The 16,094-nt window shown below is 33.8% G+C and overlaps 2 protein-coding genes across 14 annotated transcripts; both read left to right on the top strand.

Annotated features, from left to right (window-relative positions):
* The first annotated feature begins 1,303 nt into the window (after positions 1-1,303).
* LOC112765206 (uncharacterized) lies at positions 1,304-7,699 on the top strand. Its single transcript, XM_072222658.1, has 5 exons — positions 1,304-2,593; positions 3,393-4,312; positions 5,391-5,762; positions 6,107-6,280; positions 6,569-7,699. Exons 1-5 carry the CDS (start codon positions 1,447-1,449, stop codon positions 7,058-7,060), a joined length of 3,105 nt encoding a protein of 1,034 aa, XP_072078759.1. The 5' UTR covers positions 1,304-1,446; the 3' UTR covers positions 7,061-7,699.
* Positions 7,671-15,856, top strand: LOC140172914 (uncharacterized). Of its 13 annotated transcripts, none has more exons than XM_025811097.3 (9): positions 7,712-7,992; positions 8,102-8,132; positions 8,318-8,518; positions 8,981-9,071; positions 10,560-10,803; positions 11,586-11,690; positions 11,855-12,037; positions 14,466-14,667; positions 15,112-15,856. In XM_025811097.3, exons 2-9 carry the CDS (start codon positions 8,123-8,125, stop codon positions 15,609-15,611), a joined length of 1,536 nt encoding a protein of 511 aa, XP_025666882.1. In that variant the 5' UTR covers positions 7,712-7,992; positions 8,102-8,122; the 3' UTR covers positions 15,612-15,856. The 13 variants fall into 13 exon arrangements, with proteins under 13 accessions (XP_025666883.1, XP_025666880.1, XP_025666879.1 ...); XM_072222663.1 differs by lacking the exon at positions 8,102-8,132 and adding an exon at positions 9,778-9,884 and having other exon boundaries at positions 7,812-7,992; positions 8,314-8,518; positions 10,500-10,803; XM_072222660.1 differs by having other exon boundaries at positions 7,857-7,992; positions 8,083-8,132; positions 8,314-8,518.
* Positions 15,857-16,094: the final 238 nt, after the last annotated feature.

The following is a 16,094-nucleotide window of genomic DNA, read 5'->3' on the forward strand; positions in this document are numbered from 1 at the left end:
TGTATCTTTAGAGTATAAGTTAGCTAAACTCATAAATAAATAATAAAAACACTAATTTGGTTTCAGATAAATAAACTTATTTTTAGTTTGTCTTAAAAGGAAATAACTTCACTTCACTTGTGTATTAGTGTATGTGTTATTTATTTCAAACGCTTATATTTTACAATTTAATTTTAATATATGGATGGTATAAAATATTTTATAAAGTTATCTAATTATATTTATCTTTAAATAATTATTCATACAATTAATATAAAAGTTAATTATTATTAATGTTATGTTATGTAATTAAACATGTATATAATTATTTTATATTAATAATACATTAAAATTAAATTTTTATATTTTATGATAAAAAAAACTTGAAAACAAAGTAAAAAGTGAATGTGCATTTAAAATATTCCGAATTTCAAGAAAAACAAAGGTTTATATATTTAGCTTTTTTATATTATTAATGAAATTTAATAATTTATAAATAGACAAATAACACTATATTTTTATGAGTTTACCTAACGTATTTTCTAAGGACGTATGTTAAGTTTATTAATTAAATTATTTATACAAAACATATAAAATTCAATTTTTAATGTATGTATTATACATTTATTAAATTAAATATATCAAACTTTGCTACTAATAATTCAACAAAAATGAATTGTTTATAGTCACAGCCACAAAACCAAATAGACTTGAGTGTAAAACTGTAATGAGTTGAAGACAACAACTGATCAATCAATCATCCAATTTGGACTTGTGAAAGAGATTTTTTATATTTTTGAATTTGTTAAATGCATTTTTCCCATAGTTTCCGGTTATTAAAATAGAAGTGAAGCAGATAGTAATGAAAACTTCTATATTAAAGGGACCTATCAAGTTCTCAACCAAACAATATAGTTTCCTAAAAAAGAACAACTAAATTTTGTTTCAATGGCTAACCATTTCTTAGGGGATAGGCCAAACAATTTTTCATTGCTAACCATCATTTATGAGTTAAAGACCTATTTTGTCTGTTTTTCCTTCTTTGGTTTTCTTCAGTTTCTGAATGATTTCAATATACCAGGACTGAGAAACCACATCATGCTGCAATTTTTCTTCTCCCATCATTAATCCCCTACTTTGTTCTTAGCTAAAACTCCTCAATTACATTTGCATGTACCACTTTTAATTAATACCCTCCTAACCTATCTCAATCAATCAATCAATCATTAGTCAATGTTTTTACATCTCCCTTTCTTTAGAGAAGATTAATTTCTCTTTTAATGTTTTTTCAACTGGGATTTGTAACGAACATGCAAATTCCATATGGTGATTATAGTCACTTATTTGAATTTGGTAACGGATAGAATATGTCGACTCCACCCCATTTAAGATTTTGATTATTGCATTGCATTGTGACCAAATATATAGTTTGTTCTTTGAACATAACATTTCAGATCACTAAAACAAATGGGTTTGAATTTAAGTAGCTTTCAAAGTTATCTTTGTAGAGTGATTCAACTTTCATCAAAGTATAGCTGGATCTTCATAAAAAGGCACCCATTAGTTTCTAGTGCCTTGGTTTTCCTCTTCGTGTTGTACTTATTCCTTTCTTATGTTTACCACTTCTTGCTTTACATGTTCCCATTCCTTGTGTGCACTGCAATCTTTGTTAAAATCTTTTGGAGCTCTGAGCAAAACCTTATTATAGATGTAAAAAAGGACAGCAAGAAAAAGAAAGTGGAGAGTGATGAAATTGCTAAAAAAAGGCATCCAAATACACCAATCTATGGAAGGCATGGAACCCTTGTTAAGTGTCCATCACAAAATGCAACAAGCAGAAGAAGGAACTTCACTGGGAGGAAGTTGGATGTGTACGGCGATCTAGAACACAAGGCGAAAGATTTGACCGAAGTGTTCCAAAATGAATTCACTAACATAATGTTTGGAAAATCAAGATCTTATAGGGTAGATGATGATCATTCGGATTTCTATGACTCTGTGGTGAAACATGAGACTCCTAAGTGTAAAAACGTGTTCTCTTCCGAACTACCACCACTGCCTGCCACCCCGAATCCACGCAATGTTAATCTCCACAATGATACCAAGAAAGAAGAGACTGATGAAAAGAATGCCAAGGATGAAGAAGTTAAAGAAGATATCGAGAAATCCGGTGAGATGACAGAGGATGAGCAGAAAGTTCCAATGGATATAGGTATCGCCGTGACGGAGAGAACCAAAAGGCTAGAGAACCTGATGGTAAGGAGAAGAGCAAGGGAGCAACTGAAGTTGCACATTGAGAAAGTTTTGGTTGATATGAAATCATCAGCTGCCAGAGGACAAAACATTGCACCATTGCTTGTTGCAAAAGTAAACAACTCTATGGATTCTTCAAAGGATGATTTTGATGGCATAGAGATGCCAGGTTCTGCACCAGCTATGAGAAGTCCTTTTGATATTCCCTATGATCCTTATGAAGAGAAACCCAATCTAACTGGGGATAACTTTGCTCAAGAATTCCCTTCTAGTCCACCACCCAACAAGGATACGGCATTCAGCAGGCATGAAAGCTTCTTTTATGGATCCTCATATCAAAGTAATAGAAGGCATCTTTTAGGTAACAATCTGATCTTTTCAAAATTCAAAATGCTTAATTTTAGTCTTTAATGATATGTTATCATTTACTACACTAAAAACTGAAGGCTAAAACTAAAAGTTTATCTAAGTTTTTTTCATATTTATTTCATTTAACTTTCTATTCAAATAATAATAATAATAATAATAACATATTTGTTTTGAGATTCTCGTTGCATATATATATATATACGCACCAAAATCAACTACTAAATAAACAACAAAATATAAATACAAATATTAAAAATAAATTAAATAACACATGTATTTAAACACAAAGAAAAATATTAAGTCACCAAAAAAAAAATATTAAAGAATTATCAAAATTTATTATTTTTGATCATTATTGTGTCGTCAACTCAATTCTTTTTCTTTAGTCTAATAATCTAATAACATTTTATTTTTATATTTTTAATTATTAATAGCTAACTTATTGACCAAAATAATGAATTTTAATGGCTTCTAATATTTTTCTTTACACAAATATATTATGATTGATGTTGGAATACAAATAAATTTTTTGATACAATTAAAATTTCTTTAAGGAAATTTTTTTGTGATTTCAATGTATCATGTTTTCTGCAAATCTTAAAGTTTAGGGTCAATTTTGTTAATCTACTCTTTGGTGTTGGAACTCTAATTATAAAATTAGGCTAGGTCCACTAGTATTAAACTATTAATAGAAAAAAAATGGTTATATTTTAGGCTAAAGAATTTTAATATGAAAAAAAGAGGTGAGTTTTTACCTTCTTAATATGATATACATATTATTACTGTTGCAGGTAGAGGAAACCATGACTGGTTTAGCCAATTATCCAGATACGGCACTGAAGCAGCTGAATCAGTAACTCCTAATCCACTAAGCGACTACGACGAAACCACACATGACGAAGCAGACGAGAGATGCGAATTCGAAGATAACGACGACATCGAAAGGAAAGAAGAGGACGTTGAAGCAGCAGAAGAGATCAACAATGCTGCTCCAACAATCAAGCATAACGTAACTCAATCACAGATAGAAGAAATTGCAGAAGACAACGACTCTGTCTACAAATCCGTTCCAGCTACCCTAGCCGCTGCCGCTAACGCTAACGCTAACAACGATAAAAATAATCAAGAAAACGCGACCTTAGACAACAATACGTTAAGAAGCCACACACCTTCGCTTTCTCTGGCTTCAGATCTGCAAGTTGAAGTTTCCGAAGTCGGTTCGCCAACCCTAACCGTCGATGAGAGCCATGACACCGTTACTACCACAGACGGAGAGTCTGTGTTGTACGACGGAGACGTCGACAGAGACGTTACGTCCGGTAGCGAAGACATGTGGGGAGCGTCGCTGCACGCGCGAGAGAGGCGAAGAGTTAGCGAGCAAGACATATCGGAATTGAGTCACTGGAGGGAGATTTCTTCGCCGGGTTCTTTGAACGTAGATGAGGCAGAGAACGCGGCTGATGTGAGTTCAATGTCTTCGAAATCAGACTTGCCGGAAGATACACCTAGTGCAACTCATGCTGGGAGCAGAGATCACAATATCTTTGGAATTGGTATGATGGATTTTAGAGGAGAAATTTCCAGTAGATCACATCCTTCCCCTTCTTCTTCTTCTTCTTCCAAAGTGCCGCCGCGACGGAAGCGATTTATACCTAGCCGTAGTGCCGAGCGTACACCTGATCGTCGACCACAATATTCAGAAAAAGAAGAGGTAAGACTTGTTTTGATAGTTAGCTTCGTGATTAGACACAGATAAGCATTATATATGGAATTTAATTGTTATATATTGTTTTCACAAAAATAAAATTTTAGATATCCAACAATATTTAAAAAAAAAAAATACCAAATCAATCTTTTCAAGATTTTAAAAGCTAATATTTTAGTGTAAAAAAAAATTAATACATATCAATCAACAACGAATTTTTTCATCAAACATAATTTCATTTACTTTGTGGTATGACTCATTAACAGAAACTACTGAGTTGACACCTTAACTTACACATGTGGTTATTAAATGAATACTTAGCAACCCCATATGTGAGTTAACTTGCAATGGTCTCAGTTAGTGAGTCACCTCCGGAAGTAGATTGGGACTTTTATATCTCAGGAAAGAAAGACTGTGAATTGATCTTTATATTAATTTTTTTTAGGCAAAAATATTCGCTTTTAAATTTTTAGAAACTGATCTGAATAATTATTCTAAAAAAATGCTATGTGCATACAAAAAACAACTATTATGTATTTGTTCATAAATATATAAGTTATTTAACTTATTTTTAATTTATATTTTATATTTTAATATATATTCTATACAAGTGATTAATTTGGTAGCTGATTCTTGATATACATTTAATGTAGTTTTTTGAATTTGAACCAAACTAATACTAGTCCATTCTTCACTGTTTTTCAATAAAAATATTGATAACATTTTTGTAGACATTCAAAATTAATTTTTTTTAAACTCACTAAATTACTGTCATAAATAATCTTTTAATCATATAAATTTAATTAGATGACAAAGTAAGTAAAAATTAAACTCTTATTCTTTTGCAGGGAAAAGAGAACTCTAAATTCATGAACAAACTATGCCTTTTGCACTTAGCATTTGGCACTCTACCATTTCGTTTTAGTTAACTTACTTAGATAGAAGGTGTAATGTTGAAATAATAATTTTTTTGGGTTAAAAATGTTTTTGGTCATGGTGAAATTCATATAGCACCAACAACATATCTAAAACCTGTTTTTTACTTTGTTTTTCTTTACATTTACACAACTTTGTTTTGTAACAGGAATGGATTAACGTGACAGAGAATTTGATAAACAGGGTAGTAAATATAGATGATGTGAATAACTCGGTAACTACTGAACAAGAAAACAATCAGATCATGAAAGGTAATGAAGATAGTGGTGGTGCATCAGTTGTAAGACAAGAAGTAGTTTATGAAGTTCCAACCAACTCAAGTTCATCAACTTCACCAAGGTCTATCTTATTCCATAAGGCCATGGTAGACCAAGCTTCTTCATCAGCTCATAATCAGGAAATGCAGTTAAACATTCAACAATCTAACGTTGAGGATTCGGTACAAGAAACGTTATATGGTGAAAGCAAACTTGACAACAAGCCTCAAAATAATCAACCTTTAGACCTTAGTCATTCTCAGGTATGAATTGTTCTAGCAAGTATTTTGCTTATTGCTTCTTTTATCTATATGTTTAGAAACAAGTTAAACATTGAACATACAAGGGTTAGTTATAACTGTTAGTCAGAGTGATGAAACTCTTATTACTCAATCCTTTTGGGCTATTATCAAATGATCTGGTCTAGTTTGACTCTAATCTTATTTGGGTCTATCACTGACAAACCAAAAGTTATTCACTCACATTAATCTCAATTAGTGTATCTTAAAAGTGAACTTTTAAAGAATTCATATAATTTAACTATGGTTGTAACCTAGTTTGCCAATGACTAAGCCATAACTTGTGCATTATTTGTGATATTGACTAGGAGCATAGCCATTCCCCTGATAATTTCATTGAAGAATCAAAGAACGACGAGAGCAATGAAGGCAAACTGATACCTTTAATTAGACAAGATGATAGTGCAGAACCCTCTATACCAGCTGAGGTGATGGCTTCAAAAGACATGAATGAGAAATCAAGGGATTTATTTGATGATAAGGTAACATTTGAGACTTTAAAAGTTTTAGTATATTAGTCCGTCAAAACGCTTTACCTGTTGGTGGTGGCAATGTAGATCCCACTATTTGTTGATAATTTTTCGTCATGTTACATGAGTACATGACCAATAGTTGTGTTGTGTAGTCTGCATATAGCTAACATAAGGAAAAACAAAGAAATCAACTAATTAAAAATAGAGTTGCTAGCTACATAATATTGTCCGTCACTTTTTTTTCTCTCTTTTTTTTAATCTCTTACTATTATACATCTTTCTTGTAAAATTCAATAGGAGACAATGAACTCACAAATGCAAGAATCATCCTCACTAGTTCACACAGAGAGTGAAGATAAACCCCAAGAATCAATAACACAAGAGGCTACCGAGGAACCATTAATAAATTTTGATGCAAGTGGCACAAATTATACTAAAGATGTTGAAGGAGAACATGCGGATTTGAATATGAATGAAGTCACAGGTTTATCGGAATTAAAAGGTGAAAGTGATAACAAGAATGAATTAGATAAGTCACATCATGCCTCAGAAGAAGTGAATCTTTTGCAAAAGGAGCCAAATCAAAAGGTTGAAGATCATATGAAGCAAGAAAAGTTGGACACACAAAAAATCTCTGAAGAATCTTCACTACCAAAGGTCACTGATGTAATCATCGATGCGGAAGAGAAGTTATTAGAATCTGATAATAGCAATAATGAAACCAAGGTTTTGTCTAAATCAACAAATGAAATTGATGAGGTGAGTAACAACGAAAATGAAAAAGCATGAAGAGTTACTTCAGCTTGAGGATCTTAGTGCACCAAAGCCAAATAAACCAAATGATAGCTCAAAGTTCCAAAGAGTCAGTAGTTTTGATTGAACATGGTATTAGTTGAGCCAATTTTGATTGAACCAAAGACGAAAAATGAGGGCCTTGAAGAGTATTCGCTAAGGAGAAAAAAGAACTCTACATCAAGTTTTTTACATCTAATTATCAAATTAAATAATGACATGTGAACCTTTTCTTGACATGAGTAGAAACTTAAGCTGATAATTGAATGAATAATTCAAAAAGAACTTGATATACCTTTGTGAAGTGGTTCACTTGGGACAAGTGTTTGAGGCTTGCTACTTTTTGGTGTTAGAACACAAGGAAGCGGAGTTCCATTACTTAGTTATTTCCATCATCAAGTGTCAGATTGATCATGAGTCTGAAGTAGACAAAAGGAGATGGCATGAAGCAATCAAATATAGTATTTAATTTCACGCAATGAATGTGTTGTACATGGTTCCCATTTCCCAACTTCAGAACATTATTCTCAGTCACAATGTACATAATGTTATCGTACTTTACAATGTAAATATATAAAAAGAAATTGTATTTTTGTTATCCAATACTTCAAAAAATGTATAAAAATAAAACTCCCATTATACAACTTCAACCATTAGGTAAGAGAGATCTGACAATTGATTTCGTTGACTACTTGTCCTTGACTCCCTTGTTTCTTCTCTTTGGTTCCATTGCTCATAGACACAGTGAAGTAGCTTTGCACTGAGTGACATGGATGAATATGATAGGTTGTACAAGAATCCCAACGAACCCATTGAAGCTCGTCTCAAAGACCTTCTTTCTCGTATGACTTTGAAGGAAAAGATTGCTCAGATGACCCAAATAGAGCGCCGGGTTGCTACCTCCTCTGCGCTCAAGGACTTAAACATTGGTATCTATCTATTTATCTATAGCTTGGCCCCTTTCTAATTGAGTTCGAATTTTAGAAAGTTCGTTAATGCTTCAACAACTTTACATCCAGTAACTGGTGTTTTTCGCAGCTAAGCAAACTCTTGAGTTCCATGGATTTAGGTAAACTTTTGAGTTTGATTGGCTTATATATTGATTGGGGGTTTAGGAGACTTGGGTGACAGATTTATATACAATGTCTTGAACTTGTTTGAACCATGGACGTTTCTACTTGTCAGTTTCTACATTCTGTGATCATTACTTTATTTACATGGTACATTTACTTATTTCTGTTTTTCTGAAGGAAGTGTATTCAGTGCTCCAAACAATGGACCTTTTGAGAAGGCACTGTTATCAGATTGGGCTGATATGGTGGACGACTATCAGAAGTTGGCGCTTGAATCACGGTTGGGGATACCAATCATTTATGGGATTGATGCTGTTCATGGTAACAATAGTGTCTACGGTGCTACTATATTTCCTCACAATGTTGGTCTTGGAGCTACCAGGTTGGTGTTCAATCTTCTCTCTTCACTTTGTTGTGTGTTTTGGGAGTATGCTCTCCCTTCATGTTCTTCCAGCCTGAATTTTCTAATAAACTTCTTGATATGTTAGCTAGAAACCTTTGTGGTTGGAACCTTAACTTCAAATGTAGTCATTCCACATAAGTAGCTATTGAGATTAGAGTTATTAAAAGGTAGCTGAAAAAACCAAGGTAAATATGATTGAGATATAATATTATTGATAAGCTCAATTGTCAGAGCAGTAAGAGGTCATGTGTACTTCAAAAGATGCCTCAAAGGCCAAATACTTTCATGTTCTTGTATTCAATTTAATTCTTAAGAGCATGAATTCCAGCCTCTGATTTGGTAAGAGATTGCTTCTTGGTCATCTAGATTATGCTTTGTTTTGACATACAAGTCTTGTTGTTATCTTAAACAAACTTTGGTTTTTCATTCATGGTGTGGTAGAGATACAGATCTTGTTCAAAGAATTGGAGCTGCAACTTCACTTGAACTCAGAGCTAGTGGAATTCACTACACTTTTGCTCCTTGTGTGGCAGTAAGGCATCATAATCAACCAATCATTATTTGTTTCTGAATTAGTTATACTCATTAAAAAAAAATCTTCTGAATTCCACTATATAAAGAGTCATTTTAGCAATTCGTGCAATGTCAACAGTGGTTAGGCATGGATTTGTACTTTTGCGGCATCTATTCTTGGTATCATGGAAGAGGTGATAGATGGCCACCCTATATTGACGTTTACAAGTAAAGAGCAAAATCATACTTAATGTAGTGCTACAATCCAAATTTTAGCCTAGATAAGCAGTGGTTGTTTGGTCCTTACTCCTTATTTGAAATCATTATTTGGCATTTTACCTTGAAGCAATTAATATTGTGTATGTTCTGTACTTAGTACTATTGCTGTGTACATTTACTCTGTACTGTACAACAAAGTCTCTTACAAATAATATTAGAGTTGTAAAGTAATACTCACACATTCACACAAAAAAAAGAGTTATGAAAGAGAGTAAAAAAGTTTCGCTTCTTCTGAACTGAATTTAGAGATGAGAATTGATTCTGGTTAATAAAAACCAAACTTCTTCTCAAATTGATTAAATTGGAAAACTTAAGACTTAAACATCCATGACAATGAAGAGGCATAGATTGTGCTTCTTCTTTCTTTTATTTGTGGCACTTAACATTCAAATAGATTAGTGCTGGAAATGCAGATATTCAACTCACATAAATAGTTGAATGGACAGGTTTGTAAAGATCCAAGATGGGGAAGATGCTATGAGAGTTACAGTGAAAACACTGAAATTGCTGGAAAGATGACTTCTTTTGTTTTAGGTTTGCAGGGCCATCCTCCGTAGATGAAAGCCATCGATGCTACTTACATTGCTTATAAATTCATGTCCTTAAGAGACTGAATCTACAAATCTCTTACCTTTGTCATCTTTTTTCTTCATAGTCTTCTCTTGACTGTTTTTTTGAATTGATTGTAAATGAAAATGCATCTTGTTGAAATTCCTTTAGCAATCTATATACCAGCATAAATCTTTAAAAGCCATCACAATCTCAAGTTGTGAAATTACTCTTTTCGGAATTGAAACAAACACATCCTAAAAAGAAGAAAAGCTCTATGGCTTTTGAGTTTCCTGAAGTTATTGTGAAAGGGAGTAACTCAACTCTCATTGTGCAGGAAAGATTTATTTTACCTTCTATCCCAAGTACTGCTGTAAAATGTGACATGTTTGTTTAAAAAATTTGTTACATTTTTCCTAGTTTACATGTCATTTATTTACACATATGTGCAATTTAAGTACTTACATGCTCTTGGAGTATTTTTAGTGCATGATCCAAAAGCATCCATAACCACCCATTCTATATGTTTTATATAACTTGTAAACATTATAAACAAAAACAGGAAGCTGTAAATGTTCTTTGAGCACAATGAGCTAACTTTCATTTTTTTTAAAATCAGCGATGCATTACATATCTTTCTTTATCGAGGTCATATTCATTCACCTGAGTTGCATTACAGGAACAATGTTATTGCTTGTGCCAAGCATTTTGTTGGAGATGGAGGAACAGAGAAAGGTGTAAATGAGGGGAATACTGTGTTATCGTATGAAGACTTGGAGAGAATACACTTGGTCCCTTACGTGTACTGTATAGAGCATCGAGTTTCGACCATTATGGTGTCATATTCTAGCTGGAATGGAAATAAACTCCATGGTCACCATTTTCTTCTAACTGAAATTTTGAAAGGAAAACTAGGCTTCAAGGTGGGATGTTTTCTGCAAATTTTATCTTGAGTAAAGTGACAATTAGATTCTCCAGGGTTTTGACTTAGAATTAAATAGTCTTTGAAGAAAACAAAAGTATCATGATATTAAACAGTTAACACTTGTGTCCTTCCGTCAATGGATAGTGCAAAACCAAACGGAGTTGCCCATGTATTTCGTTATCTACAGTGGTGTGTGTCCCATTGTTGTACATGGGCATGGAAATAATATAATTTTGGACAGCGAAACATTCATTATCTTTTGGGTTTCTATATAACCTTTTATCAGCTGCCTTCTATTTATAACAAATCCTACTAGATCAGGTGAAGTTTTGCTCCAAAAGTTGTTATCGACGTAACAATCTTTCAAAAGATAGACACGTTACAGTAGTTGACGGTATATATAAGCACCACCATTAAGTTTTATGTGATGAATTGATAGAAGGATATAACGTGTCCACCGTTTGCTATTGTGGGGGTCCAAATTGGTACTCTTTTTTTTTTTTTTTTCAGGGACTAATTAGTCCGAAGTCGAAATTTTCAGGGATCTAATTGTCACTTTACTTTATTATCTTTCAATCAATTGCTGCCATAAACAAACCACTGTTACAAACCATGTCATTGTTACATTTTGGTACATCATTCAATCAATATATCTAGATACAATATCCAGTAATGCACCAAAAAGTTACAGTGACTGGTAAAAGGGAACACAGGGAGTGTTTTCTTTTATTTGTGAAATTCATATAAAGCATAATGGTTAGACCAAATACTTTGGTATAGGGATTTGTGATTTCTGATTGGGAGGGAATTGATGAACTCTGCCAACCATACGGATCAGATTATCGTCACTGCATCTCCACTGCCATCAATGCAGGAATTGACATGGTATACTTCAATTCCCTATGTATTTTAGCAATGATGCTTAGCTTTATTTGCTTTTCTAAATAGTGTCATAAGGGCATTAATATATTTTAGCAAGGTGCCTTGAGAATTGATAAGCAAAACCTGTTTTATCTTATATTTAAATATACATTCTCAAAAATATGCAGGTGATGGTCCTTTTTAGATATGAACTTTTCATGGAAGAGTTGGCCTTTCTAGTGCAATCAGGGGAAATACCAATAGCCAGAATTGATGATGCTGTTGAGCGGATTTTGAGAGTGAAGTTTGCTGCTAAACTTTTTGAGTTTCCTTTGACTGACAAATCTTTGCTAGATATAGTTGGTTGCAAGGTAAGCAAAATTAGCTCCCGCTAAATTTCTCTTTCAAGTGCTAAGGCTTTTTACTAATCATTTTTGGATATTTGATGATAGAGATAACTATCAATTGGTACCCGGAAAATTTTGGCTTTGTCAAAATGGTACCTGACTTTTATTATTAACAGAATAGCCCCTAAAAGATTTTAAAATTTAACAAAATCATTCAACCGTAAAAGAATGATGTCATAGTGAACGAAAAACACTGATGTGGTCGTTGGAAGAGAGTTCCAATGATGGCAGAGAGCTCCGACGACGTTTCCGTTCTTCTTCTTCTTCGTGTTCGCTGCTTCTACTTCTTCAACACACCGCTGCTTGCCTTTTCGCCATGACTGCCGAAGAAAAAGACCGTCATGGCATGCCGCTGCACTTTGCCGCATTCTTCGTGTTCGCTGCTTCTTTTTCAATATGCCGTTGCGTCCCCTTTGGCATCTCCTTCCGCCATGGAAGTACCTCGCCGCGTTCTTGTGTTCGCCGCTTCTTCTTCTTCAACATGCCGTTGCGTCCTATCCGCGTCCCCTCCACCATGGCAGCACCTCGCCGCTGCGTCCTCTTCTGCCATGTCAAAGAAGAAGAAGAAGCGTCCCCTCCGCCATGGCAGCACCTTGCCGCTGCGTCCCCTTCCGCCATGGAAAAGAAGAAGAAGGCCATGGCAGCATCTCGACGCTGCGTCCCCTTTCGCCATGGCAAAGAAGAAGAAGAATAAGATCGGAAATGTCGTCAAAGCTCTCTGCCATCATTGGAGTTCTCTTACAACGGCCACATCAGTGTTTCTCGTTTACTGTGACGTAATCTTTTTCCCGATAGGTGATTTTGTCAAATTTTAAAATCTTTCAGGGACTATTTTGTTAATAACAAAAGTTAAGTACTATTTTATCAGCCCAAAATCTTTCGGATACCGATTTAGTATTTACCTCTTTTATGATACTTCCGTGTCTGGTCAAGCTGAGTGAGTTTTGTCATAATCTAAAGAAATTTTCGTTATTGCCTTGAAATAAAGGATACAAAGACATTAGTGTTAGGAAATAGAGAGTAGCGCAAGCGTTAGTGGAATAACAAAACCGACACAAAAAGGATTAACATGGTTTGACTTAACACCTATGCCAACGAACAAAGACAACAAACAAATATTTCACTATGAAATATAAAAGAGATACAAAATAGGTGATGATTTTACTTAAAAGAAAAGTATAGGTAAACAATGAAAATACTAAATAATGTAAACAATGGATATATCGGATGTTCAATTCACTAGGTATGCAAATGGTTATCCTAATATTAAGATTTAGGTGGGTAATTTGGGAATGTAGTGTGTTTTTACTTTATTGGGCCAATTTTAGAACTCATTGTTCACAAAAGTCATTGTCTACCTAACAAAGTCTTTACTTAAATCAAATGTCTAACGAGATATCAAAATGATGACCAAACACTCAAACCCAAGTTCCCAAATCCCTTATACATTATAGTATTTATCTCAACAGGGCACACTATCCTCACAAAATAAAAGAAACTCAAAACAACACTCTCACCAAGTATACCAAAAGGACATGTGTTGAAGCAAGAAGCAAAATTGCTTCTGCTGCTGGATATACAACACGGTTGTGTTTGGTGCACAATGAGCTTCGGCTAATGCCTCTTATTTATAGGCTAGTAAAGAGTTCATCCTCATTATTTTATTAAACAATTAGGATTTCATCAGTCCATCAAACCACTGTGATCATCAACAAGCATCCAATTTGGAAATGCAACAAGCCACAAAAGTTGATAAAAAACTAGGCCACCAACAATTTAACTTTTAGCAACCTAAATTGATTTTAAATATTTCAGAATAGTTAGGACAAAAACATGTTTGGGGAACGAACAAACATTTAACCTAAGCTGGAGTTTTTCTTTTAATAAAATAAAGCTTTATAATTATTAATTTTTCATGGACAAGTTCGTCCAAAAATTTAGCATTCTTAAGGGAAGGACCATGTTAAATTTATATTATAACATTGGGGACATTTTGAAAACAAGAAAACATTGGGGACGATTTTGATTTTCAACAAAAACCTCAAGAACCAAAACAGTACTTACTTAACCTACAAAACAATGTGCCTGCAGAGGCATTATTCTCCAAGAAATTAAGTCAATAATCATGAGGAAAAAGGAAGAGAGTGAGAGAGCATCGATAAATATCTGTAAGAGACACAAAACTAAAACTGCTTCAACTTAAACTATCTTTGATGGAAAAATATCCTAAATAATAAGATTTTTTGTGTGGTTATGGTTTCATTTCGAATTAAATTACTATATGTTCTTGCCAAAATGTTCACAATTTTGTACTGTCATTTGAATGTTATGTACAAAATTTTTTTTTCCTTTAATTGATAGACTTCCATTTACCATCAAACTGTTTCTGCAGCCACATAGAAATCTAGCTCGAGAAGCTGTTCGAAAGTCCTTGGTCCTGTTGAAAAATGGAAAGAATCCTAGTAAACCTTTTCTTCCCTTGAGCAAGCATGCTAAAAGAATTCTTGTTTCTGGAACTCATGCCAATGATATCGGATATCAATGTGGAGGGTGGACCGGTTCTAAATATGGATCTAGTGGCCAGATCGCAATTGGTAAGCCATTGTTATATTTCGGATTCTGTATGTATAATTCTCTAAGCTGCTTTGGAAGAGATCATTGCTATTATTGATATGTTTACAAATTGAGTTTTGGAAAGAAAGGATTGGAAAATTTTTGGATCTGTCCACTCCCCAAGTTGTGAAATTTATACAGATATGCTTGGTTTTTGAATTTTCTTTAGAGTGGAAGTTGTGAAATTTGTAGAACGGAAGTATGTAATGTGAAAAACTTCCTTAGTTTAATAACTATTATATTTTAACTGATGAGACTCAACCTTTTGATCTGTGTCATAAATATTCAAAGAGTTTTATTGGCTGTTGATCAGCTAACACAATGCTAGTCTTTTATCTGGTTTTCCAGTTATTCGCAATGTCGGTAGAGTTTGATCATTGATGCTTCTATAGCTTAAAATCTTTGAGTAATTCGTACCATTTCAGGCACAACTATCTTAGATGCTATTAAGGAAGCAGTGGGAGGCAAAACAGAAGTCATTTATGAGCAATATCCATCAATAGAGATCATCGAACGCCACGAGTTTCCTTTCGCCATTGTTGTCGTCGGTGAGGCTCCCTACGCTGAGGGAAGAGGTGACAATTCAGAGCTCACAATCCCTTTTAATGGATCTAGAATCATAAACCTGGTTGCTGATAAAGTCCCAACACTAGTGATTTTGATATCTGGAAGACCATTGGTCATAGAGTCATGCTTGTTGGAAAAGATAGATGCTCTTGTTGCTGCTTGGTTGCCGGGTACTGAGGGACAGGGAATCACAGATGTCATCTTTGGTGATCATGAATTCAAGGGTCAACTACCAATGACATGGTTCAGAAGAGTTGAACAGCTTGATCAACTAGTTGATCATGGAGTTAAGTCCTATGATCCCTTGTTCCCTCTTGGTTATGGACTAGCATATAATAAGGAGAATTTATATGATTAAGGTGCTGGTTCGATTTCGTCTTCAGACACATACTGACACGGAAAAATATAGACAGAGACATAAAAGTTGTCTTTGTATTTTATTTGATAAAAATAAATATACAAAAAGAAAGTAAAGTTGTGAAACTGGAAGAGACAAATTTGAAACTATAAACTGGAAGGAGAATAAGATGGGTAAATAGTGATAAAAATTTCTATCTATTGTTGTGTCATCCATAAAAGAAACTTGTAGATTTCGTTTTTTAAGATCGAATCTTTGCCTGTCTCTTATTTCATCATTCTTTTCAAACATCTTATCATTTCTGTATTTTCTCTTGGAACAAAATCCAAACTAAAGGTAAGTGCAAGGACTCATCATGAGGAGTCTTTTAGCAATATTAGACCTGGGAAATTTATATACTAGTTCCTGAACACACCCCACCCCTTAAGAAAATTTGAAAAAACTTTAAATTTGTCATTTATATTAATTATTAAGTACACTTCC

Source organism: Arachis hypogaea, chromosome 17 (genome assembly GCF_003086295.3).
Source record: "Arachis hypogaea cultivar Tifrunner chromosome 17, arahy.Tifrunner.gnm2.J5K5, whole genome shotgun sequence".
Lineage (NCBI taxonomy): Eukaryota > Viridiplantae > Streptophyta > Magnoliopsida > Fabales > Fabaceae > Arachis > Arachis hypogaea.

Excerpts from the sequence above, each read along its gene's own strand:
- LOC112765206 (XM_072222658.1), top strand. The coding sequence starts at position 1,447 with ATGGGTTTGAATTTAAGTAGCTTTCAAAGTTATCTTTGTAGAGTGATT. Across the intron at positions 5,763-6,106 it reads TAGACCTTAGTCATTCTCAG|GAGCATAGCCATTCCCCTGA; the intron begins GTATGAATTGTT and ends GATATTGACTAG. Across the intron at positions 6,281-6,568 it reads GGGATTTATTTGATGATAAG|GAGACAATGAACTCACAAAT; the intron begins GTAACATTTGAG and ends AAAATTCAATAG.
- LOC140172914 (XM_072222663.1), top strand. The coding sequence starts at position 7,833 with ATGGATGAATATGATAGGTTGTACAAGAATCCCAACGAACCCATTGAA. Across the intron at positions 7,993-8,313 it reads GCTCAAGGACTTAAACATTG|GAAGTGTATTCAGTGCTCCA; the intron begins GTATCTATCTAT and ends GTTTTTCTGAAG. Across the intron at positions 12,038-14,465 it reads TAGATATAGTTGGTTGCAAG|CCACATAGAAATCTAGCTCG; the intron begins GTAAGCAAAATT and ends CTGTTTCTGCAG.